Here is a 23,903-nt window from a genome sequence, read left to right as displayed (position 1 = left end):
AACTTCTTTCCTATTATTATTTTCAGGTTTCAGCACAAAATGCTGGAGGGATTCACACCTCTGCTTTTGTGCGGGATGTTGCTGTGCGGCCTGTTCTTCCACCTGGTGTCTGAGCAGGGAGCTGGGTTTAAAAAGCTCAATAAAAAGCCCAACTTCATTGTCATACTGGCTGATGATATAGGATGGGGTGACTTGGACATCAACAACCCCGAAGAGAGAACAAACAATACACCCAATCTCAACCTGATGGCCCAGCAAGGACTGAGGTAGCATGGAATTATTGCTGTTATTACTATTGGATCTTTATTGTGCAAATGGTCCTTATGAAGTGTCCAGTGACTTTAGTAATTCCTGGTTTATCGTGGTTAATTGGTTCTAGACCCGACTGTGATAAGTACATTTCCGTGAAGTATGATTCAATATTAATCAACGGAATATTTTCGTAGTTAGAGCGTAGGAAACATGTTTATGACTCTCTAACTATGGACTACTTTAATATTATTAGAGCTCTGTAGACATGAAATAACATAATATAGTCACTTCTAAACTCTATTATTCTTTGTTTACGTCACATTGCGCAGGCTACGGATCACTGCAGGGACAAAAGATGGCAGCCGCTCGCATAGCAAGTTAGCTAACACTGAGCTAGCTAGTTAGCCTCTCAAATTTACATATTCTAAACTTAAGAAAGTGTTTCATACAGAGTGGGGAAGAAGGGCAAAGAATCCAAATACTTAACACTTCCACACGGAATGAAAGGAGAACTTTTTTGCCACTCGATCTCAGCCATGGGGCCTCACAGTGGCCAAGTGGTTAGCATGTTGGCCACACAGTCAAGAGATCGGGAAGCCATGGATAAGCGGCATAGAAAATGGATAGATGGATGGATGGATCTCAGCCATGGCATGTTTGTCTCAGCCACGGCATGTCGGCTCGCCGCTGCTGGCTCATTAGCCAGTCTGCATGCAGTGTGAAAGTTAATGTAATCTAATGTCATGTCTCATAACATTACTGATGCCTTATGACCAGAATACTACATATAATTTGTCTTTCCTTACTTTATGACTAATAATAGGCCATAGTCAACCATTAAACAGCGATCAATTATTAATTAATTCCTTTTTGAAAAACTGCAATATAGTAAGGGAGCGATATTCAAACCATAATATAGCGAGGGAAGACAGTATGCACTATTCAGTAAAATATCTCCCTCTCATCGTTATTCATTGCAGATTGTCAGACTTCCACTCTCCGGCCTCAACCTGCTCCCCATCCCGTGCTTCCATCCTGACAGGCCGCTATGGACTCAGGAACGGAGTTACTCATAATTTTGCTGTGGGCTCTGTGGGCGGACTGCCTCTGTCCGAAGTCACCTTGCCACAGCTCCTACAGAAGGCAGGTTACTACACCGCCATGATTGGGAAATGGCATCTCGGCCATAATGGGCCATATGGTCCTACAAAAAGAGGTGAGGAGGACTTTGACCTGACCAGTTAGCAACCATTCAAGGGAGGAATTTGAGTTGGAGGTGTTCAGTCCTTATACATAGACAATAACAAGAAAACACTGGCATTCACACTGAGAATAAAACAGTTGTACAAAACGTTCCAACAGTTCAGGGTTATGACATCATTGGGTCTTTCTGGCACTGGATCTAGATTTAGTGTTGACTCCTCACCCACTGTCAACTCAGTCCACCCCCGTGCTGCTACTCTTTTTAGATCCATGTTTTTGCAGTGCCACTGCTTCGGAGTACCATAGAAATAATTGACTAATAGACAGTTCTTTCAAATAGAAAATCAACCCCATGTGCTAACAAAAGGACAGAAAAACAGATGTTGATATATATTGATCATGAGCAAACTTTTTTTTTTTTTTTTTTTCCCCTGTCCTGTCCAGCCTTTAAAGCAGATAGAATTGTAGATCTAAATGCCCTCAAGTGCTCAACAGATTTACTCTGCCAGGGAGAAGTGTGATATACAATTCCCCTGTTATACAGAATTTATTTGACTTTGATGCTTGTTATGAAGCAAATTTGGAGCGACCGGACCGGAGCAGGAGGGGACAGAGAAGAAGAGAAAAGGGGGGTGCAGGGATGAGAGGGGAACAAAAAAAGAGAGACAAGAGACAAGGACAACAGCAGCAACAACAACAATTGTGACAACAAAAACAGAACAACAGAAACATACAGAACGACATCAGCAAATAAATGTCTGTGACAACTATAAAGACGAACAAGCACATAAGGACAAAGGACAAAACAATATCAACAACCACAATGACAATGCTGTCAATGACAATCACATATAATAGCAGTCATGAAATGATGAACTATGATAGTGATCACAGTGACAATACTGCATTGAAACATTCCATTCCATTCCATTCCATTTTCCTCCGCTTATCCGGGTCCGGGTCGCGGGGGCAGCAGTCTCAGTAGGGAAGCCCAGACTTCCCGGTCCCCGACCACCTCCTCCAGCTCCACCGGGAGGACACCGAGGCGTTCCCAGGCCAGCTGTGAGACATAATCCCTCCAGCGTGTCCTAGGTCTTCCCCGGGGCCTTCTCCCGGCTGGGCATGCCCGAAACACCTCACCAGGGAGGCGTCCGGGAGGCATCCGGACTAGATGCCCGAGCCACCTCAGCTGGCTCCTCTCGATGTGAAGGAGCAGCGGCTCTACTCTGAGCTCCTCTCGGATAACCGAGCTCCTTACCCTGTCTCTTAGGGTGAGTCCTGCTACCCTGCGAAGAAAACTCATTTCAGCCGCTTGTATCCGCGATCTCGTTCTTTCGGTCATGACCCAAAGCTCATGACCATAGGTGAGGGTGGGAACATAGATCGATCGGTAAATTGAGAGCTTTGCCTTCCGGCTCAGCTCTCTCTTCACCACGACGGTCCGGTACAGCGACCGCATTACTGCAGACGCTGCGCCGATCCGCCTATCGACCTCACGCTCCAACCTTCCCTCGCTCGTGAACAAGAGCCCGAGATACTTGAACTCCTCCACCTGGGGCAGGACCTCATTCCCAACCCGGAGGGAGCAATCCACCCTTTTCCGACTGAGAACCATGGCCTCGGATTTGGAGGTGCTGAGTCTCATCCCAGAAGCTTCACACTCAGATGCAAACCGTCCCAGTAAACGCTGCAGGTCACAGCTCGATGAGGCCATCAGGACCACATCGTCTGCAAATAGCAGAGATGAGATCCTAGTGCCCCCGAACTGGACTCCCTCGACACCTTGGCTGCGCCTAGAAATTCTGTCCATGAAAATTATGAACAGAATCGGTGACAAAGGGCAGCCTTGGCGGAGGCCAACGTTCACCGGAAACAGGCTTGACTGACTACTGGCAATGCGAACCAGGCTCCTGCTCCGGTTGTACAAGGACTGAATGGCACGTAGTAGCGCGCCACCAATCCCATACTCCCGGAGCACCCCCCACAGGACACCGCGAGGGACACGGTCGAATGCCTTTTCCAGGTCCACAAAGCACATGTAGACCGGTTGGGCAAACTCCCAAGTACCCTCCAGGACCCTTGCAAGGGTGTAGAGCTGGTCCAGTGTTCCGCGACCAGGACGAAAACCACATTGCACCTCCTGTAGCCGAGGTTCGATTAACGGTCGTACCCTTCTCTCCAGCACCCTGGAATAGACTTTCCCAGGGAGGCTGAGGAGTGTGATCCCCCTATAGTTGGAACACACCCTCCGGTCACCCTTTTTGAAAAGGGGGACCACCACCCCAGTCTGCCAATCCAGAGGTACTGTTCCCGACTTCCACGCAATGTTGAAGAGACGTGTCAGCCAAGACAGTCCCGCAACATCCAAAGCCTTGAGGAATTCAGGGCGAAACTCATCCACCCCCGGAGCTTTGCCACTGGGGAGCATTTTGACTACCCCAGATACCTCAGCCACGGTGATGGAACTGTCCGCGTTCGTATCCTCAGTCTCTGCTTCCTCTAGGGAAGGTATGTCAGTGGGATTGAGAAGGGCCTCAAAGTATTCCTTCCACCGCCCAACTATATCCTCAGTCGAGGTCAGCAGGCTCCCGTCCCCACTGTAAACTGTAAACTGCATTGAAACAGTCACACATAATTGTAGTCATGAAATGATGAACTATGATAGTGATCACAATGACAATACTGCATTGAAACAGTCACACATAATTGATCATGAGCAAAGCTAGTACAAACTAGAAACCTGTTCATTTGTGACACGCTTATAGTGTTGAAAATACAGGTAAAAAATGAACTGAGGATTTTAAAAGGTATTATTCTTATACAGTAGATGCATTTTATTGCCATTCAGCACAAAAGCAAAACAAATGAAATGCATGGTTTCTTTATTAGAAAAACGCACAACTCAGATTTGTTTGCTTATTGTCTCTTGGACAGGTTTTGACTACTATTTAGGCGTTCCCTACAGTAATGACATGGGATGTACTGACGCACCAGGATATAATCTTCCCCAGTGCCTCCCTTGTGATTCATGTGGACTTCAGATATTAAGGTGGGTGGGGCAGCTGACCAAAAACATGACAAGGGAGTCAAAATTTAATTGGAAAACTTGATTATTCTTTGCAGTGTTTCAATCACGATCGTTATTGGATTTCCAAAGTTCCTGTACTTCGTTTGTGTAGCAGAATTTGTGTGCATATTTTGTAAACAGCACATCAGTAATGACTTCCACTGCAAATCATTTTACAGGATTGAAATTACAGTTAATATCTGAGCCACTCAATAAAACTATGATATTCCTGTCAGGTTTTTATGTACTTTTTTCCCCCCCAGTATCCAGGAATAAATCATCAATCAAAATGTAACAATTACATTCCCATGAATTTTCATTTAATTTTCGACTAACGATTTCAAAATATACATACGATACTGATTGTTTGTCTATATGTGCCCTGCATTTGGCTGGGTGTACCCTGCCTCTCGCCTGAGGTCAGCTGGGATACTCCCGCGACCCTAATGAGGATCAGCGGCATAGAAAATTGATGGATGGATAATAAAAACTATACTACTGTATATAACTCTAATATATAAGAACTTACATTTGAACTTTAATAGTTATTTGGAGTGCGTGAGAAAATGGAAAAGAAAACTAGATGTTTTTGACTACGTGGTCATTTATTAACAAGTATATTGCACAATTTATCTGCATCAAAACCAATATTGTAATAACAGTATGGAAAAAGACGCTCAGCGAGCATTAATGCTGCTGATGAGTTCATTGTAAACAACAGTACGGCAAGTGTGACACACGAGTTTCACTCCAACAGCTGAGTAGTGCAACCACATTTTAATGTGCATGCAGAGGTAGATAAAGCTGTGGGGTGCTGACCACAAGTAATACTTACAATGCAATTACTGCAATCTTGTAGAGTTCATAAAAAACTTAATCAGGAGGTTAACTGCAGCCGCAGCTGTTAATTCCAGTGTTTTTAATTATGTTATTCTAATTAGAGACTCTAGTGGTTATTTGCTTTTGTAGACCGCACACTCGCCAACTATTGAAGATTAGATTAAGATTAGAGGTTAGTTGAATTAATTATTAATTGGAGCGTTTATGGTGTCGTGTACGTTATAGATCAAGGAGGAGTATAAACGGGGGCTGTTATTACCAAGTGGGCCTTCCTCTGATGGAAAACAGCAGTATCGTGGAGCAGCCCCTTAACCTATGGACGCTTACGGCACAGTACCAGTCCGCTGCACTCAGGATTATGCACGAGATGAGGTACAATGCAGCGACAAAGATGTGGAAAGTATCATGAGGCTGAAATGTGTACCCAAGCTAAATTCTTCCACGTACTCTTAACTTTATCAACACAAAGTGTGTATGTGTTTGTGTATACTGCTGTGTGTGCGTGTGTGTGTAGAGGGGGTTGGGAGGAGGGTGAACTCTGCTGTTTGCAGCTGTCTGTGTGAGAGAAAACATGTTATAGTTGAGGGTCATGTGAACGAGTACAGTGGCTGACTATCAAGTCATGTGCTGACAAAGCCACGCATACAGCATGTGGAGGTTTTCATAGAGCCAGCATCAACTATTACTAAACAAATGCATGGTATTACAGTGTGTCAGCAGTGGAGAACAGACACAGCAATATGTACACCTTCACACATCCAAGGCGATTCAGGACAAGATTTGACAGACTGATGACATAATGTTTTTTAATTGGAAAGCATGACAAAAATCTGTAAGATGGGGTACATTGTGGTAATCTGCGATATTTCTATTTTAACAGTATTTGTATCATTTCTGATGTAGTTTGCAGTAATGTAGAACAGCATTGTGTCATATTTAGACATAGTTTGTCTCTTAATATTTTGGTTATCTTAGTGTCCGCTTCATGAGATTGGCACCTGTCAGTGTAATGTGGTATAAATACTATAAATACAATCAAAACTGAGAACTATCGTCATTAAGGCAGAATTTCTGCTGCAGCCCTTGTATTGGATGTGTGCCTAATCAAGCATCTGTTGAGTATGTTTACCCAATGTGTTCATTTAATGCTAATCTCTGTGTAGACTTCAGTTATTTGTTTGTGTCATTGCAGAGAACGAGGCCAGCCTTATTTTTTATACATAGCATTAGCTCACATGCATGTACCCTTGGCACCACCACTTTCTCCTGAAACACCCACCACCACCAGCCATTCCCTATCTGACCGCCTATTGTATGCTGCTAGCCTGAGAGAAATGGATGGCTTTGTGGGGGCGATCAGGAGTGCTTCGCACACTGGCGACACTCTCATATGGTTCACTGGTAAGTCTCTTACCCAGATTGTGACTGATGATGTCTTTGTTTACATCCTGAGTGTTCCCATTATATGCACATTTAGGTGACAATGGTCCTTGGGAGCAGAAATGCCAGTATGCAGGAAGTACAGGTCCATTCAAAGGAAAGTGGCAGACAAAAAGAGGTATACGTAATGTCTTTCCATATGTCAGACAAAAGAAAAGTCCCCTTTCTAGCAAGCAGTACAGGACGTTTTTTATGTGTATGCTATTGTTTTCATCCTAAAGGTACCAAAACAAATACTACTTTTTGGCACCCTTTCATCAGAGCATGATAAGATGTAGTACAGTTCACAGAGTGGAGTTACTGCAGTTTGAGTTTTGTTTTATAAATAAAATGAGTAAGACACCAGCCACAAAGGGAAAGGGAAAACAACAGGTTTTTTTTTTTGTTTTTACCTCTGCCAAGCACGCAAGAGAAGCGCAGAGGTTATGTTTTTACCGGCCTTTATCTGTTTGTTTGTCTGTTTGTGTTCAAAATAACTTGAAAAGTTCTTAATGGATTTGGATGAAATTTGGAACAATGGCGCTTGGCGGAGGTCTGCGCTCTCCGAGTGCTTTTGTAGTTTAAATTTAAATTTCAGTGGTCACCATCACATTTGCCTGGTAACCTGTTGCTAGGCGGAATTAATTGCTCCAATGCCCAATGAAAAAACTGTAATTTACAAGCCATACCCTAGAGGCAACATATAACTACCAGTAAAGAGAGCCCACAGAAACAGGAAGTCCAACACTGAAAAAACATCCACTTTGACTTTATTTACAAAAGTTAATTGCGGCTCTATACTATGTATGCAATAATAAGAAAGAATAGGTACTGCCTGATGCAGTGATGGTGAGCTGAACCAAGTGTAACACTTGGTGGAAACATGATTTTAGTGCATCTCTTGCTTCCATGTGAGGTGGGGGCTCAGCTAAGAAGACCACTTGGGAAGGAGGACATAGGGTCCCAACCGTGGCCTACTGGCCTGGTATGATCCCTGCAAACTCCACCAGCTCCGCGCTGCTCAGGTATGTTGCTTTACTTTCATCTTGAAATAGTGTAGCAGTAAATTCCTCTGATACCTGATACTATCTTGATACTTGAAGACACTACAATGATAATCATGTTGGGATGTGTTAAGACTGCAACACGCAGATACGTTTACAATCCGTGTATTTACTTTCTATACATGCGTCCATATTAGTAGAACATAAATGATCCCATCATTTAAAAAATCTTACTCTCTCCCAGTGGTATGGACATCTTCCCAACCCTTTTGTCCCTGGCAGGGGTGATGCCACCCTCAGACAGGCGTTATGATGGGATTGATGCCACAGGAGTCCTCCTGCATGGTGAACAGACTGGTCACAAGGTACCAAAGCTTGCCATTCCTCCGGGTAGTCGCTGTCTTTGACCACATGGTTATGTTGAAACAAATACAGTCATGGAAACAATTATTAGACCGCCGTTGTTTCTTCAGTTACTTGTTCATTTTAATGCCTGATACAACTAAAGGTGCCTTTGTTTGGACAAATATAACAATGACAACAAAAATAGCTCATAAGAGTGACATTTTTTTGGAAATACAATGCTATAGTTATCCATGTAAGAACTTAAGTGACTTTGGTTATTATCAAGAAAACCTTGGAAGTTGCTAGATATCAGCTCTTAAATTCAACTCTTATGAGATATATTGTTATCATCATTATATTTGTCCTAACAAATGTACCTTTAGTTGTACCAGGCATTAAAATGGATCGATAAACAGAAGAAACAAGGGTGGTCTAATCATTTTTCCATGACTGTATATTGCATAACACAACAGCAGTGTGTGTTATGCAAAGTGAATTTCCCTGCTGTGGGATTAATAAAGTACTATACATAGCAATAGAACCAATGTAATAGCAGTGAGGGACTGCATAGCCAGCATTAATGATAGATAGACATTTTATTAATCTCCAAGAGCAAATCACTTTTCTAGCAGCTCTGCAAAAATATCAAAATGAACTTATAAATAAATAAATATATATGTAACAGATCACGTCAAATTTGTAGTGCAATAATACATGCATAATAATAATACATAATAAGGTAATAAGTCCAGTCCTGTGTGTGTTTTTATCGCTCCCCCTCTGTTGTGTTGAAAAACTGCATGGTGTGGGGGAGGAATGATCTGCTCAGTCTTTCGGTGGAGCAGGGCAGTGATAGTAATCTGCTACTGAAACTGCTCTTCTGTTGGGAGATGATGCTGGTTGTCCACGATAGAAAGGAGCCTCCTCAGTGTCCTTTGCTCTGCCACAGATGTCAGGCTGTCCAGCTCAGTGCCAATGATAGAGCCTGCCTTCCTCAGCAGTTTGTCCAGGCGTGTGGCGTGTGTGCCTTCTTCTTGAGGCTGCTTCCCCAGCACACTACTGCATACAGGAGGGCTCTAGCTACCACAGTCTGGTAGAAGATCTGTAGCAGCTTTTTGCATATGTTGAAGGACGCCAGCCTTCTGAGGAGGTACAGACGGCTCTGCCCTTTCCTGCACAGAGCATCCATGTTGACAGTCCAGTCCAGTTTATCATCCAGTTGCACTCCCAGGTATTTGTAGGTGTGAACCACCTCCACACAGTCACCTTTAATGAGAACAGGTACTGGGTGTGTCCTGTTTCTCCTAAAGTCCACCACCATTACCCTGGTCTTGGTGGTGTTTAGGTGCAGGTGGTTTGCGTCGCACCAGTTGACGAAGTGCTAGATCAGTTTGCTGTACTCATCCTCCTGTCCATTCCTGATACATCCCACGATGGCTGTGTCGTCCGCATACTTCTGTAAATGGCAGAGCTCAGAGTTGTAGTGAAAGTCGGACGTGTACAGGGTAAACAGAACAGGAGAGAACACAGTTCCCTGCGGTGCTCTCGTGCTGCTGGTCACAGTGTCGGACCTACAGTTCCCCAGTCGCACGTACCTCCTTTGTCCAGGTAAGCGAGAGATCGGTGGATTAAGAAGATGATGGCGTCCTCAACTTCCACTTTCTCCTGGTATGCAAACTGCAGAGGGTCGAGTGTATGGTGGGTCTGTGGCCTCAGTTGGTGGAGCAGCACCCGTTCCATGGTCTTCATCACATGCGACATCAGGGCTACCGGCCTGAAGTCATTCAGCTCACCAGGATGTGGTCTCTTTGGGACTGGAACAATGCAAGAAGTCTTCCACAGCTGTGGAATCCTCCCCAACCCCAAGCTCAGGTTGAAGATGCGCTGTGGAGTTTCTCCCAGCTCCCACGCGCAGGTTTTTAGTAGTCAAGGTGGTAATCCATCCGGACCTGCTGCTTTGCTGGGGCGCAGCCTCCTTAGCTCCGCACTTACTTGAGCTGCTGTTATTGTGGGTTGTGTGAGGGTAGGATGCTGAGGAGAGGTGTCCCCTTCCGTGCTGGTGACTTGTGTAGAGGCTGCTGTGTGTGGGATGGGCTGGTCAAACCTGTTAAAAAATTGGTTTAACTGGTTACCCTTCTCACATCCCCCTCAATGTGGGCACCTCTCTTTGAGCTACAACCCGTGATGGTCTTCATTCGCTACCACACGTCAGTCATTTTGTTGTTCTGCATCCTCTCTTCTAGTCTCCTTCTGTACTGCTCCTTTGCTGCCCTCAGCTGGACTCTTAGTTCTTTCTGTACCCGCTTAAGTGATTGTGTGCCACCGTATTTGAAGGACTTCTTCAGGTTCAGAAGGTCTTTGATGTCACTTGTTATTCAGGGCTTGTTGTTAGTTAGCAAAGCAGTGTACAGTCATTACTGGCACAACATCATCCATGCAGAAGTTGATGTAGTCTGTGGTGCAGGCGACCATTTCTTCCATATTGTCACTGTGGGGCCCCTGCAATGCATCCCAGTCAGTGGTCTCGAAGCAAAGCCTGATTAGCCTGAGGGGACGACTTCCTGAATGAGCGGGTGGTTAATTTCCTCACCAGTAGCTGTGTAGAACAGCCAACATTTTAGCATGCAGAGGTAGATATGTGCGGGATGCTGACTACACATGATACTTCAAATGCAGCTACTGCCATGCTGTGGAGTTTGTAAAAACATCAGGAGATTGCCTCCAGCCACAGCTGTTAATGCCATTGTTTTTTTTAAACCACGCTTTACTAATTAACGACTCAGTGGTTAATTGAATAGGTGTGTTCATTGGAGCACTTTGGGTAGTAAGATCATGGACAAAATGTGCTTGAGATGTCACAGCATTTCCGGAAGATTATACCATTTACACAGTACCCAAATGGCACTAAATTTCTTAAATCCCACGTTATGCTGTGATGTACTAACCAGCATTACAGTCCTCAACAGTTGTATTTTAAATGACTTCTATCATCACAACTAGTGTTATCGCGTTAGTATAGTGTTATTTAGAACGCAGTAAGAATTTTGCTGTAACACAACTACAAGGCATATTTTAAGTTGAGAGCCAGCAGGAAAGACAGTGAGGAGGATGTTTCTTTTATGTGTCTTTTTATGTTTGTTGATTTTTTTTTCTTTAGGTCCTCTTCCACCCAAACAGTGGTGGTGCAGGGCAGTTTGGTGACTTGCAAGCAGTAAGGGCTGGGACATACAAAGCTCTCTACATGACAGGTAGCTGGCACAACAGGTTCATGATAGCATTTCAGTTTGTCAGCACAGATACTACATGTTGAACTTGTCCTGCACAGACCAGGCCAACGATGCGGAACCAGAATGTTGGCTGTCTTGTTTGTCTGCAAGCAGATGTATTATGGGAGTCATGTAACATTCACGTCAGCTTAAATGTTGGTATTTGGGAATTACATACACTCCTGATCAAAATCCAAAATCTTAAGACCAGTTGAAAAATTGCTAGAATTTGCATTTTGCACATTTGGATCTTAATGATGTTTTAAGTAGAGCTACAATATGCAAAAGCAAGAAGGGGGAGTGAAACAAAAAGCACTTTGAAAAAGTAATTTATTAAAAACAACAATTAAACTGAAATAGGCTGTTTATCAGCTGATCAAAGGTTTAAGACCATTACTCAAAAAATAACAAAAAACTCTCCAAACCAGAAAAAAAATGTTCTCAGTAGGACTCCGTAATGAGTCGCTCGTTGTCGTAACCCGTTCTTGGTAATCACTTCAAAAATTGGTTTGGGCATGCTTGATTCGAGTGTTTCCAGGAGGCTAGTGGGAACATTGCTCCAAGTGGTGAAGATGGCTTCACCAAGGGCATCAACTGTCTGGAACTGATGGCCATTTTTATAAACTTCCCTTGCCATCCATCCCCAAATGTTCTCTATGGGATTTGAATGAGGGGAACATGCAGGATGGTCCAAAAGAGTCATGCTATTCTCCCTGAAGAAGTCCTTGGTCAAGCGAGCATTGTGAACTGCAGCGTTGTCCTGTTGAAAAACCCAGCTGTTACCACACAGACGAGGACCCTCAGTCATGAGGGATGCCCGCTGCAACGTCTGCACCTAAGCATCTGCCGTTTGACGACCCTGCACCACTTGAAGCTCCAGTGTTCCACTAAATCACGTGTCAAACTCGTGCCCTGGAGGGTCGAGACGCTGCAGGTTTTCTCTCCAACCAGTTTCTTCAGTAGGTGATTTAATTGATGAGCTCCTTCCTTCAAACTGAAGGTGTTGATCATTAAAATCACCTGTTTTAGTGACTGGCTGGAAAGAAAACCTACAGTGTCTCGGCTCTCCATGGCACGAGTTTGACACCCCTGCACTAAATGAAAAAGCACCCCAGATCATGATGGACCCCACCTCCACTGTGCCGGGTAGAAAACATCTCAGGTGGGATCTCCTTATCCTGCCAGTAACGTTGGAAGCCATCTGGACCGTCAAGGTTACATTTTTTCTCATCAGAGAATAAAACTTTTTTCCACCTTTCAATGTCCCATGTTTGATGCTCCCTGGCAAAGTCTAAACGGGCACTTTTGTGGCGTTGAAGGACATGAGGTCTTTGAGTTTTTTGTTTTATAAACCCTTTTCCCGCAGATGCCGTCTGAAGGTTATTGCGCTGCAGTCGGCACCAGTAAGGGCCTTAATTTGGGTGGAAGACCGCCCTGTGTCTTGGACAGCCAATCAGATCCTCCGGCTCAGCGCAGGTATGGTTTTTTTGGGGGTTTACCACTTGACTTTGTTCCATAATGCTCAGGATTTTTCAAAAAATTTAGAATAACTGTCTTACTGCTCCCAACCTCAGCAGCAATGGCACGCTGCGAGAGGCCTTGCTTATGCAGCTCGACAATCCAACCACGTTCAAAAAGAGAAAGCTTCTTAGCGTTAGCCATCAGGAGGGCATGACAGTGTGAATGCCTGACAGAAAATGAACATTTTGAGCAGATTGTGGCTTTTTTTTGTTTAAATTACAAGTTCCAAATGTTTTTTGTCTCACTCCCCCTTCTTGCTTTTGCGTATTGTAGCTCTACTTAAAACCTCATTAAGATCCAAATGTGCAAAATGCAAATTTGAGGAATTTTTCAACTGGTCTCAGGATTTTGATCAGGAGTGTACACTGTATGAGTCTGGGAGTTCAGCATGTAACATGGACCAAGATGCACCATCACATTTGGACATACATTTAGAATAGGCTGTTCATTTCATAACATGTGTGGGGTTATCTATAACTTAAAAACTCTTGTACCCTTTAGGCGCAGCTCAAGCATGTGGCGGTGACACAGGAACACAGGAGTTCCACAACCCACCATTAATATTTGATTTGGAGAATGACAAGGCTGAGGAAACGCCCTTAAAGGTCGGGACGCGTGAATACCAGGTGTTAGCTGAGAGGGTTGCCCTCTGGAAGGAGGAGTTACTATGGGACATCGCCACCGACCAGTCTGTGTCTGCAGCCGACTACTCAACAAATGACTCTGCGGCGCCTTGCTGCAACTCGATGCGGCCTGTTTGCCGTTGCCTCATGCGGGGCTGACGGTGGGAAGAGAAACAAAAGTGTACTTTGGATGTGTGCTCAGCAATTGGTGACTCCTGTGCTGTTTGGCAGGTGCAATGTCCAGGTGGGGACGTGCACACAAATCAAAGAGAAGCCAACAAAAGGTCAGAGAGTAGCGGTTGTTTGTGAGATCAATAAGGCAAAGAGAAAATATTTGTGTAGCAATTTGTGATTTGAAGAGAAAAACGTCATTTGTGCCTCACATGACAATCATATACTATATAGTAATAATAATGGTTAAAAAAAACAAACTCAGGACAACCTGTGAATAAATTCTGAATCAACTTTAGTGATTCTTCATTGCCAGTATGGTACAGCTTAATGTAGTGTAAGGTGTACTAACAGCGCCACCTTTTGGCATAATTATTGTATTACACGTGTTATATACACACACTTTGCACAGAGTAATAAAAAAAAAATCTTCAAAATATAGTTATGCAATGTCAGTTTGCGTTAATGCTTTCCCCCCATAGTAAAAATAAACATGACAACATATTCAGCATCATGTCGTAAATAGTCTCAGGGTATCGGTGAAATTCAAGGACTTGTGCACGAACAAGAAATTCACATTTATGCATTACCTCCTTCACTCATCTTACATTGGTGAGTATGCAAGTTGCCTCTACCACGAACAGAATTAGTATCACAACTGCAGCCTCAAGTCACATAATACTTTAAAAGTGGAGGATTTCAATGCCGTCATGTGGAATACTCTCATTCTGAGGTGATGGTAACTAAAACTGTGGAGCTCTGTTCATAAAAAAAAAGCCCTCACCATAGATTTGAATTACACTCTTTGAAAGGAGCCTTTTGAGTAGAAATATAAAAAACAAGACATCTTATTTTGAGATTAGATGTAATGACCTCTACTGAGGAGGTTTTCACACGCTTCCTTTGGTTTGTTTTCAGCAGGATTACACAAAAAGCTACCATAATTCGCAACCTTTGTGCTGTAAGGTGTAGCACGGGCCTGCTAATTAATGAGCAATGGTACGCACGCTAAAGCGTACATGTCTACTGGATGGACTTCAAGAAGGTACAGCAATGACATTTCAAGAAGGAGCCTTTTTTTTTTTTTTTTTTTTTTTTTTTTTACCTTATAATGCTCCTTCACATTGTTATGGCCAATTTGGTCACAATACTGCAAGTCTAGCATATTGTTTGCCATGACAAAACATAATTACAAGAGTATTAAGGCCACACTTCAAGGACAAAGACGGTACAATTAGTGTCATAATGTCACGAGAACCCTAAAATATAACTTGACGAGGTCCTCAATAGTTCTCAGCTTGACACAAGAATAGGTTTATGCCTGTACTGTAATAGTACAACCATATTTACTCTCACAATATTAGGACTTAATTCTCAATTGACTTTTTGTTTTATTTTTCCCCCTCACAATATCACAACATTGCTCATGTCAGGACTTTATTTCAATGAAAGTAATGCTTTTTTATTGTAAAATTAGGGCTTTATTCTCACAATAAGGACTTTATCCATGTAAACTTCACCTAAAATTATGACTTTATTCTTGCAATCTCACAGCTTTATTGTGAGGAAAAATATGACTATTCTCCAAATAGTATGACTTAATCTCATAAAAATGTATTTTTTTTAGTAAAATGATGACTATTCTCCCAATATTGGGATTTTATTGTCAGAAATTACAACTATTCTTTTAATATTATGACTTATTTTTATTTCTATTACATTGTCTTGTATTTTTTTTTTCCTACTTTATTTTTGTAAATCTGTGACTTCTTGCATTTCCCTGTGTGGCACTAATACTCAGTACATAAGCAGTGTGACATAAAAAGGTCCATGGTTTCTTTTGGGAATGTTGATCTGGTCAAAAAGCAGTGCTTGTCTTATGTTTTGATTGGTTATCAAGTGTAGCAAACTCAGAAGCAGTTAAGTCTACAACACGGTAATGTACCAGACTGAAAAGCAACCCTTGCTTACCAAGAAAAATGCTACTTCATATTGCAGACATGCTGCGGTTCGCTCCTGTGAGGATATGAAGTAACATCACTGGTGTAATCACCTTCATTATTATTCTAACAGTGTGGGGGGTTGTTCAACACTAAAGTTTTCTTAATGAGTGAACTTTGCACTCTTTGTTAGTGTATTTATAGAACTACACAGAATCCAGAAAGACCAGGATGTAACATTCTGGTAGGATATGACCCTCGACCTGCAGGGGTATGTGTGGGCGGAGGGGGAAGGGACTTGGCCATTCATTCTGGGATGGAAGGAGGCGGGTGAGGCTGTGACAGTTAATCTAGTTGCTGACTGGAGGAAATTCATTTTCATCATCCAGACACACAGGGCCCTCTGCAAACTCATGCTCTGGGATGACCTCTCCCTTTTGGGCTCCTCCATCCTCTGAGTATCCTGGATGTTGAAGGCAGGAGGGAGAGAGTACTTTGGCCACTATACACAGCATTCATCCATTTTCACTACCACACTAAAAATCATGCAAAGATTTCAATTCCGCGAAACCTCACCCAAGAGTGTGGTTGAGGTGGGCGGGCTTGAGGGGAGAGCCACTGTGGCAGCATATGATTGGCTGACCGGTTGGTTGGAAACCTCCCCTGGTGTCTCCTCTTCCTTCTGTTCCACCTGCTCCTCGCTACCATCAAACAACCTGCAGGAACCAAGAAGACAGAAGTCATGCAGTTAGGTATTTTAAAAATAATGCCCACACAATCCTAATTTGGATCCAACACCACAGGGTACTTCTTTATAGGCTACTGTTAATCACTTAGAAATGCAGGACAACATGAAATAAAAAATAATAATAATGGGTATTGCCTCCGAATAAAATGTACCTTTATGAAGGCAGTTTACAAAGAATACAGTGTTGTAAGTCATGATAACAGGAACACATACATAGTGTCATAGGGTTAAGTATGGCAGAAGCTTGAACATAAACTGTTAGCAAACATTTAAAATTAAGAAAAGATTTGTTTTTTTTAACTGCTTATTAATAAATTACAAAGTATTTAAAAAATATGTATAACGGTACCCATATTGTAAGGTGGGCCCTTATCCAGAAATGCCACCTTTATCTGCATCTGCACCAATTTTCCTGGGCTCATACCTCCATAAACGTTTGGGAAAACCATGAACGATTTGCACACTCTTACGAACAGATTGTGACAAAACATTCAATGGATTCATTTGAACCTTCCCCTTAACTACAATGTATACAAGGTAAAATATCGCTGTAACATTGTCACATAAGTGCAGTCAGCAGACTGAGGTGCAGCAATAACATAATGAAGCTCAATTTTGTGCATACCTGTGCTTTTGGACCAGTGTGCATTCACCACCATCCTGTGGATCCACATTATAGATGTACAGATACCCGTCCGATGACGCCACCAGCAGGCGAGGCAGCTTCTGAATCCTGACAACCAAAAACAAAAACACAAAAGTGTATACATATGCATGGCTTTGCGCCCCAACCCCCGTTAAATGTATCTTTGTCTGCCTTACGTAGCCAGGGCACAAATGTTCTTCAGGCCAAATATGTTGAGTCGCACGGTGGCGAAGGCTCTATCCTGATGCATCATGTCGGACACCTGAGCCGGCAAGTAGGTGCTGGCAGCTGTGAACATTTTGCCCACATATGCAGACCATGTGGGAGACTCCTCCTCTTGACTATAAGACATGCATGTGGCCCATTTAATGGAAAGGTGCACAGGTGAGGTGTTTATGAATACATTAGCTCACAAAAGTGAGCAACCATGTTTATTACAGTATCTTCCTAAAGAATGACAAAGAAATTAAACATCTATATACATTAGAATGGTCAGTGTACAGCTTGTATACAGTGGTGTGAAAAAGTGTTCACCCCCTTCCTGATTTCTTTTTTTTTTTTTTGCATGTTTGTCACACTTAAATGTTTCCGATCATCAAACTAATTTAGATATTAGTCCATGACAACACAACTGAACACAAAATGCAGTTTTTTTTAAATGAAACTTTTTATTATTAATGTAGAAAAAAAATCCAAACCGACATGGCCCTGTGTGGAAAAGTGATTGCCCCCTAAAGCTAATAACTGGTTGGGCCACCCTTAGCAGCAGCAGCAGCAATTGCAATCAAGTGTGATAACTTGCAATGAGTCTCTTACAGCGCTGAGGAATTCTGGCCCACTCATCTTTGCAGAATTGTTGTAATTCAGCCACATTGGAGGGTTTTTCCAGCATGAACCGCCTTTTTAAGGTCATGCCACAGCATCTCAGTAGGATTCAGGTCAAGACTTTGACTAGGCCACTCCAAAGTGTTCAGTTTGTTTTTCCTCAGCCATTCAGAGGTGGACTTGCTGGTGTGTTTTGGATCATTGTCCTGCTACAGAACCCAAGTTGGTTTCAGCTTGAGGTCACGAACAGATGGCCGGACATTCTCCTTCGGGATTTTTTGGTAGACAGCAGAATTCATAGTTCCATTTATCACAGAAAGTCTTCCAGGTCCTGAAGCAACAAAACAACCCCAGACCATCACACTACCACCACCATATTTTACTGTTAGTATGATGTTCTTTTTCTGAAATGCGGAGTTACTTTTACGGCATATGTAATGGGACACACACCTTCCAAAAAGTTCAACTTTTGTCTCGTCAGACTACAGAGTATTTTCCCAAAGGTCTCGGGGATCATCAAGATGTTTTCTGGCAAAATTGAGACGAGCCTTAATGTTTTTTTTCTCCAGCTGTGGTTTTCGTCTTGGAACTCTGCCATGCAGGACGTTTTTGCCCAGTGCCTTTCTTATGGTGGAGTCATGAACACTGACCTTAACTAAGGCAAGTGAAGCCTGCAGTTCTTTGGATGAGTTGTTGCTGCGCTCTTGAGGTCATTTTGGTTTGCCGGCCACCTGGTTCACCACAGTTCCAGGTTTTCGCCAACGGTGGATAATGGCTCTTACTGTGGTTCAAAGGAGTCCCAAAGCTCTAGAAATGGCTTTATAGCCTTTATAAACAGACTGATAGATCTCAATTTCCGTTAAGGGGCAAACACTTTTTCACACCACTGTAGATGTACTATCCACTGAAAATAATAACACAGCCATTATTCTCTAAATAGCTGGCAACACATGATGACAGTCAAGCATGGTGGCGGTAGCGTGACGGTCAGGTGCTGCATGTGTGCTGCCGGCACTTGGAAGCTGCGGTCCATTGAGGGAAACATGAATTTCAACATGTACTGTGACTTTCTAGAACAGAGCATGATCCTCTCTCTTGGGAAACTGAGCCGCATGGCAGTTGAGTACCGACCAGCTCTGATCAATTCCATGCTCAAGAGGATTAAAGCCTATGCTAGATAACAGTGGTGCGCACACAAAATAATGACACTTTGGACACAATTTGGTCATGTTCACTAGGAGGTGTACAGTAGGTCCTTGCCTATTTGTGCTTTGCAGATTTCTTTTCTCTGCTTTAAATTCAAAATATTTTTTTAATGGTAACTTAAATAGAAAAGGACTATCTGCAGGGGGAAAAGTGTGCTGCAGCTATGAATCCCGCAATGGGCGCTGTCTCGTAAGTCAATTCACTCAACATTTTCCAGCAGGAAGATGCTTTGACAAGATGTAAATGTTGTGTAACTGCACGTTTTGTAAGTACAATACTTTATAATGTATGCCAAGTGGTTTTAGGGTTTACGTCCATTCCCGTTTTTTTTGTCATTAACATAACATTACCCCCACAAAAGCAGGGGTCTACTGTACTCAACCGAAGTCCCAGGGTTTTCTTACTCCTGCTCCCATGACCAGAGGACAGCCGAAAGGTTTTGTGGTTTAAAATTAATAAATCAATAACCTACAATTACCCACCTTTGTTTTGTAAACACAGCCATTACCTGCCAGATTAGCGGTTCACAGATGAGGACTGATTCTCTAAATATACTGTATTAGGATATTAATTCAAAACTAATCTAGTCACTTGACTGTCCTTTGGGCTTGCAAGTTAGGGACTTGGTGTGTAGTGTTAAGTTGCCAGCTATTTAGACAATAATGGCTGTGTGTTGACTTATTTTAAGGGGACAGAAAATCTATACTGCTATCTAGGATGAATACTGACTATTCTAAAGTATATCCAAGTTTCCTTCTTGTATTGTCCCTTGAGAAGATACAATACAGTAATATGGCTGCTGAAATCAGGGGTGGACTCACTTTTGTGAGATACTACAAATTAATGCTGATTCCACTTTATTCTATACACTGTAGTTTGAAAATAGACCCATTTGGATGAAAGGTTCAATGGAAAACATGTACCATTAATTAACATACCTACACAATTTTTATACAGGAGCCATTAAAAGTTAAGAGTTTAAGCCTCAGATGTGATTCTGTGTGGTGTTTGTTTACCTGGGGCTGTGTTGCTCCAGTTTGAAGATATGAACCGTCTCAGTGTTGCTGGAGGCACACAGGAACTGGGCATCAGCACTGAAGGACAGCGAACTAATACTAACATATCTGACACACGCACAGACACACACAACAGTGAAGACAAATTATACATTATTCACATTTAACCACCACCGAAAACTGTGAATATAAAATCTATTCATCCTGCCCCTTAACCTGATCTGGTTTCAGGTTTTTGATCCATCCCATTTGGAACTATCATAATCTATCAAAGTATTGCTATTGTGTCCCGCCCCTTCCATCTACCAACCACTGCTAAGCACCCGCACTCAAGTAGTGTTCTCCCCTGACCACCAAATGTCAGTAGTTAGTCATGCTGCCCTGTATTTATATCACTAACACTTGCACTGGAGAACCTCTGTCATGTCAGTTTTATGACGCCGAAGGGCTTGTGTGTTATATTTGACATCGGACACAACATTAGGGACTGTGAACAATGATGTGTTTGTAATAGCGGTGAAGAATTTGCCTGCATCACAATGAGAGGTGTTTATAATTCTTTGCACCTCATATGTATCTAAATAAAGCAGCTTAAATATCAGAAACACCTCTCAAGTCTGTTGCAGTGCACTTCTAAACCGCTACAATAAGCTCATGTATTGGATTTCAGTAGCCCGTGCAGTTACAGTTTAACAAATATGATGGCTAACCTCTTCATTCCTCGTCGGAATTCAAACATCCTCTGCCCTTCAGGAATGCTGAACACCCTGATAACGGTGCCCTGTAGAAGAAGACCAACTTTGGTGGAACGGGTTGTTGAGGAAGAAGCTGCGATTAAGAATAAAGACCTCACCTTCTCTGAAGCACTGGCCAGTTTGGTGCCAGAGGCGTTGAAGGCGAGTGCCGCCAGGGGACTGGCATGGGCCTGAATCAGTGTCACAGTGCTCTAAAACAATAATGATATCAGCACAAAACCACTAATGGCTCAAAATCAGCTGTGAAGGAGGCCCTCACCAGGTTGTTTGCGTCATACACTGTGATCTCTCCTATAGTGGCGCTGCCGGGGTACGCCAAATAGGAGTTACCATGGTTGACAGACAGGGCACAGAGACCTGTGAAAGTAGGCGAATGAAACCTTTTAGGCTCTGTTATGCATCAGTATGGTTAAGGGGCTTTGCACGTACCTGAAGGGTTGGTGGGGGTGTTGAGCAAGGTCTTGAGTAGCTTCATATCTTTGATGTTATGGATATAAATGGACTCTTCCAAGCACACTACCAGTCTCTGACCGGGATGTAGGTAAACGCACACAGAGAAAACATTGATTAGAAATTCAAATTCCCTGAGAAATGCAGAGCTTGTTCATACATCACAGCATGTCATAGAAATCCCCAGATATCACGCAAGAAGAGGTCCTGTTCTTACCTGTCTGTTAAGCCTGACGGAGAGGATGTTGTTGGTGTAGCTGTAGTTGCAAATCTCGGTACCTTTCTTAAAGTGATAGACGTTCATTCGCCGTGGCATGGACTGGCTCACCACCACCACCAGGCTGCTTGAGAACAGCCGCTCCACAATGCACACGTCAGGACACTCCACTTCGTCATAAACAAGAGCAAAACTTTGGGTATACTACAACTATTTTTGACTGTCTGAATATATATGTGTGAGTAGAATATTGTCATGCTTAAATGCAAGGTGGATGCTGATGGCCTTTTCTCACCTCCTTCATGGATGCAGTCCAGTTTGTCTACAGCAGTGACGGAGAAGAGACGGTAGCCAGTCTTGGTGCCGACTGACAGGGAACTAAACACACAAATGTTTAGAATGCATGCAGAGCACACCAGATGCATGTTTCCTGCTAAGATGCAAATCTTTTTGTGTCATTATGTTGTGTAAGGGCCCGCATGGTGGATAACTGGTTAGCATGCTTTTTGGATATGGGAGGTTTGACCCCGTTTGAGTAACTGTGAGTGGAGTTTGCATGGTCTCTCGTGCATGCATGGGTTTTCTCCGGGTGCTCCAGCTTACCTCCCACATCCCAAAAGCATGCATGTTAGGTTAACTGGAGCCTCAAAATTGTCCATAGGTGTGAATGTCAGTGTGAATGGTTATTTGGTTGCTAGGATAGGTTCCAGCTCATCCCTGACCCAAATGAGGACAAGGTATAGAAAAAGGATGAACAGATAGTTGTGTATGACAGAAAATTACAGCGCCAGTACTGCTTGTACCCCTAAAAAGCTTGGAGTGAAAAGAACATAATGGCTGATCAAGCCACCTGTTTAGTTTTACAACCACTGCCACAAAGATGTTAATTTAAGGAGGAACACCTGGAACCTTACGTAGAATCAGGTGAACATAACTCTTCAAAGCAATCAACTAGTTTGATGTGCAACGGACCCAAAAGGAGCCTCCATCAAGACTGTTTAGCGTGCTTTAACTAAACCAAATAAAACGGACACCTCAAAGTCAGGTGCGTCAAGGAGATTGGGTTCGTGTAAGGCAAGGCCCTCAGGTTGCTTACGTGGTGTCCTGGTTAAACGAGGCACAAATAAAGCCTCGGAGCATCTCAGGCCCGCCGTCCACTTCGTCCTGGGAATCCATCTGTGCCGCCAATTTCCTGTCCTCTAGCTGGCCGACCTCAGAGGCCTTGGGCTCGGGTCGATCCCAGCCGGGCCCCGCTTCCCCTCCTCCGCTTCCCCGACTCCAAACGCCACGCTCACAGTCCTCAGGGAGAGGAACGTTTGGACTGACTAGCCCGGATGATACGCATATGGAGAACCGAGTGAACGATCTTTAAATGTTCACCGGGGACGAGCTCGACGACATCAATCAGCCACAAAGTCGGTTCACGTTAGTCAAACAACGCCGTTACTGTTATTATGGCATTTACTTCCACTGTTCATACAGCAAAACAATAACAGCTGATGGGAGGAAACGTCACTCGAATGTGCGCTCCGATTGGCTGAAAGGACCAAATAAGTCCCGCCTTTTGTGTATTTTCTGAGGAAACGTTATTTGAAGTCCGTTCCTGATTCGTGGAATTGGCTGTCACTCGGTTAAGTTTTCGTGGCAAATCGTTGATTGGTCAGTTACACGCTCAGTCTTGTCACGAGGAAATGTTTTGAAAGATTTCATTGGCTAAATGGTTTATCAATCTGCGTACTGTGGTTTTCATCGCCTGATCAGTGGTGGCCTTTGCTTGTACTGCCACAAGACACAAAAACACTTCATACAAGCATTTCACTGTCTTGATATTGGGTGATTTTTGTGTTTTCTATTTGTTTTTCTGTCATATAATATTCTAATTTAAACCATCATGTCATTGTGTTGCCGAGAAGTGATCAGACAGTACTTGGCATATTTCTCAAGGTTCACAGTATGATGCAGTGCAATTCTACACCGCTGCAAACTTACTCCACGATAAATATTGATTGAAAAAAAGGCACACTTTTAACGTTGTGTGTTGTAGCCACACTTATACATGATGTTTATACATCATGTAAAAGTTTAAATCATGTAGTTATGCCCCCTTGAATTGATCATACAGTACGTAGGATTGATCAAGGTTCTCAGTATGATGCACAACAAACTACTTTCACAATAACAAATATTGATAAACAGAAAAGCATCCTGTTAATTTGTATTACGATGTGTTATGTATGGCTTCAAGATAAAATAGAATACATACTTTTGCTGACCTGTGATGTTTTTTCCCAGTTAGGGCTGAGTTCCTTGACGTCAGGGTTTCGATGCGGCCTCTTTAAGGTTGCTAGGGGTTACGGGCTCACATGTCAGAACGAGGAGTATTGACGTC

General features: G+C 43.1%; 2 protein-coding genes across 6 annotated transcripts in view; one reads left to right on the top strand and one right to left on the bottom strand.

Moving 5' to 3' along the window:
* LOC129169035 (arylsulfatase G-like) overlaps nt 1-14,828 on the top strand; it is a 34,190-nt gene extending 19,362 nt beyond the window's left edge. For 3 of the 4 annotated variants that reach the window (XM_054754996.1, XM_054755014.1, XM_054755005.1), the window contains 10 exons: nt 27-266; nt 1,233-1,468; nt 4,390-4,504; nt 5,588-5,734; nt 6,555-6,763; nt 6,840-6,920; nt 7,698-7,806; nt 8,030-8,150; nt 11,288-11,378; nt 13,419-14,828. In XM_054754996.1, coding sequence (XP_054610971.1) covers nt 27-266; nt 1,233-1,468; nt 4,390-4,504; nt 5,588-5,734; nt 6,555-6,763; nt 6,840-6,920; nt 7,698-7,806; nt 8,030-8,150; nt 11,288-11,378; nt 13,419-13,699 — 1,630 coding nt within the window. In that variant the 3' untranslated portion in view covers nt 13,700-14,828. Of the gene's footprint in view, nt 1-26; nt 267-1,232; nt 1,469-4,389; nt 4,505-5,587; nt 5,735-6,554; nt 6,764-6,839; nt 6,921-7,697; nt 7,807-8,029; nt 8,151-11,287; nt 11,380-13,418 lie in introns of those variants that run through there. The other variant, XR_008566372.1, reaches the window with a different exon arrangement.
* On the bottom strand, nt 13,990-23,840 carry LOC129169071 (WD repeat domain phosphoinositide-interacting protein 1-like). Of its 2 annotated transcripts, none has more exons than XM_054755089.1 (12): nt 23,778-23,840; nt 21,810-21,892; nt 21,515-21,684; nt 21,277-21,373; nt 21,107-21,204; nt 20,946-21,038; nt 20,803-20,873; nt 20,093-20,200; nt 17,222-17,386; nt 17,025-17,132; nt 16,228-16,367; nt 13,990-16,114 (listed from the first exon to the last, which is right to left on the bottom strand). In XM_054755089.1, the coding sequence occupies exons 3-12, from the start codon at nt 21,611-21,613 to the stop codon at nt 16,002-16,004; spliced, it is 1,092 nt and encodes a 363-aa protein (XP_054611064.1). In that variant the 5' UTR covers nt 21,614-21,684; nt 21,810-21,892; nt 23,778-23,840; the 3' UTR covers nt 13,990-16,001. The 2 variants fall into 2 exon arrangements, with proteins under 2 accessions (XP_054611064.1, XP_054611054.1); XM_054755079.1 differs by lacking the exon at nt 23,778-23,840 and adding an exon at nt 22,611-23,030.
* Between the last annotated feature and the right edge of the window lie 63 nt (nt 23,841-23,903).

This window comes from Dunckerocampus dactyliophorus, chromosome 2, assembly GCF_027744805.1.
Source record: "Dunckerocampus dactyliophorus isolate RoL2022-P2 chromosome 2, RoL_Ddac_1.1, whole genome shotgun sequence".
Classification (NCBI taxonomy): domain Eukaryota; kingdom Metazoa; phylum Chordata; class Actinopteri; order Syngnathiformes; family Syngnathidae; genus Dunckerocampus; species Dunckerocampus dactyliophorus.
The sequence above is the reverse complement of the archived record's forward strand: the minus strand, read 5'-3'. Positions and strand labels throughout refer to the sequence as shown.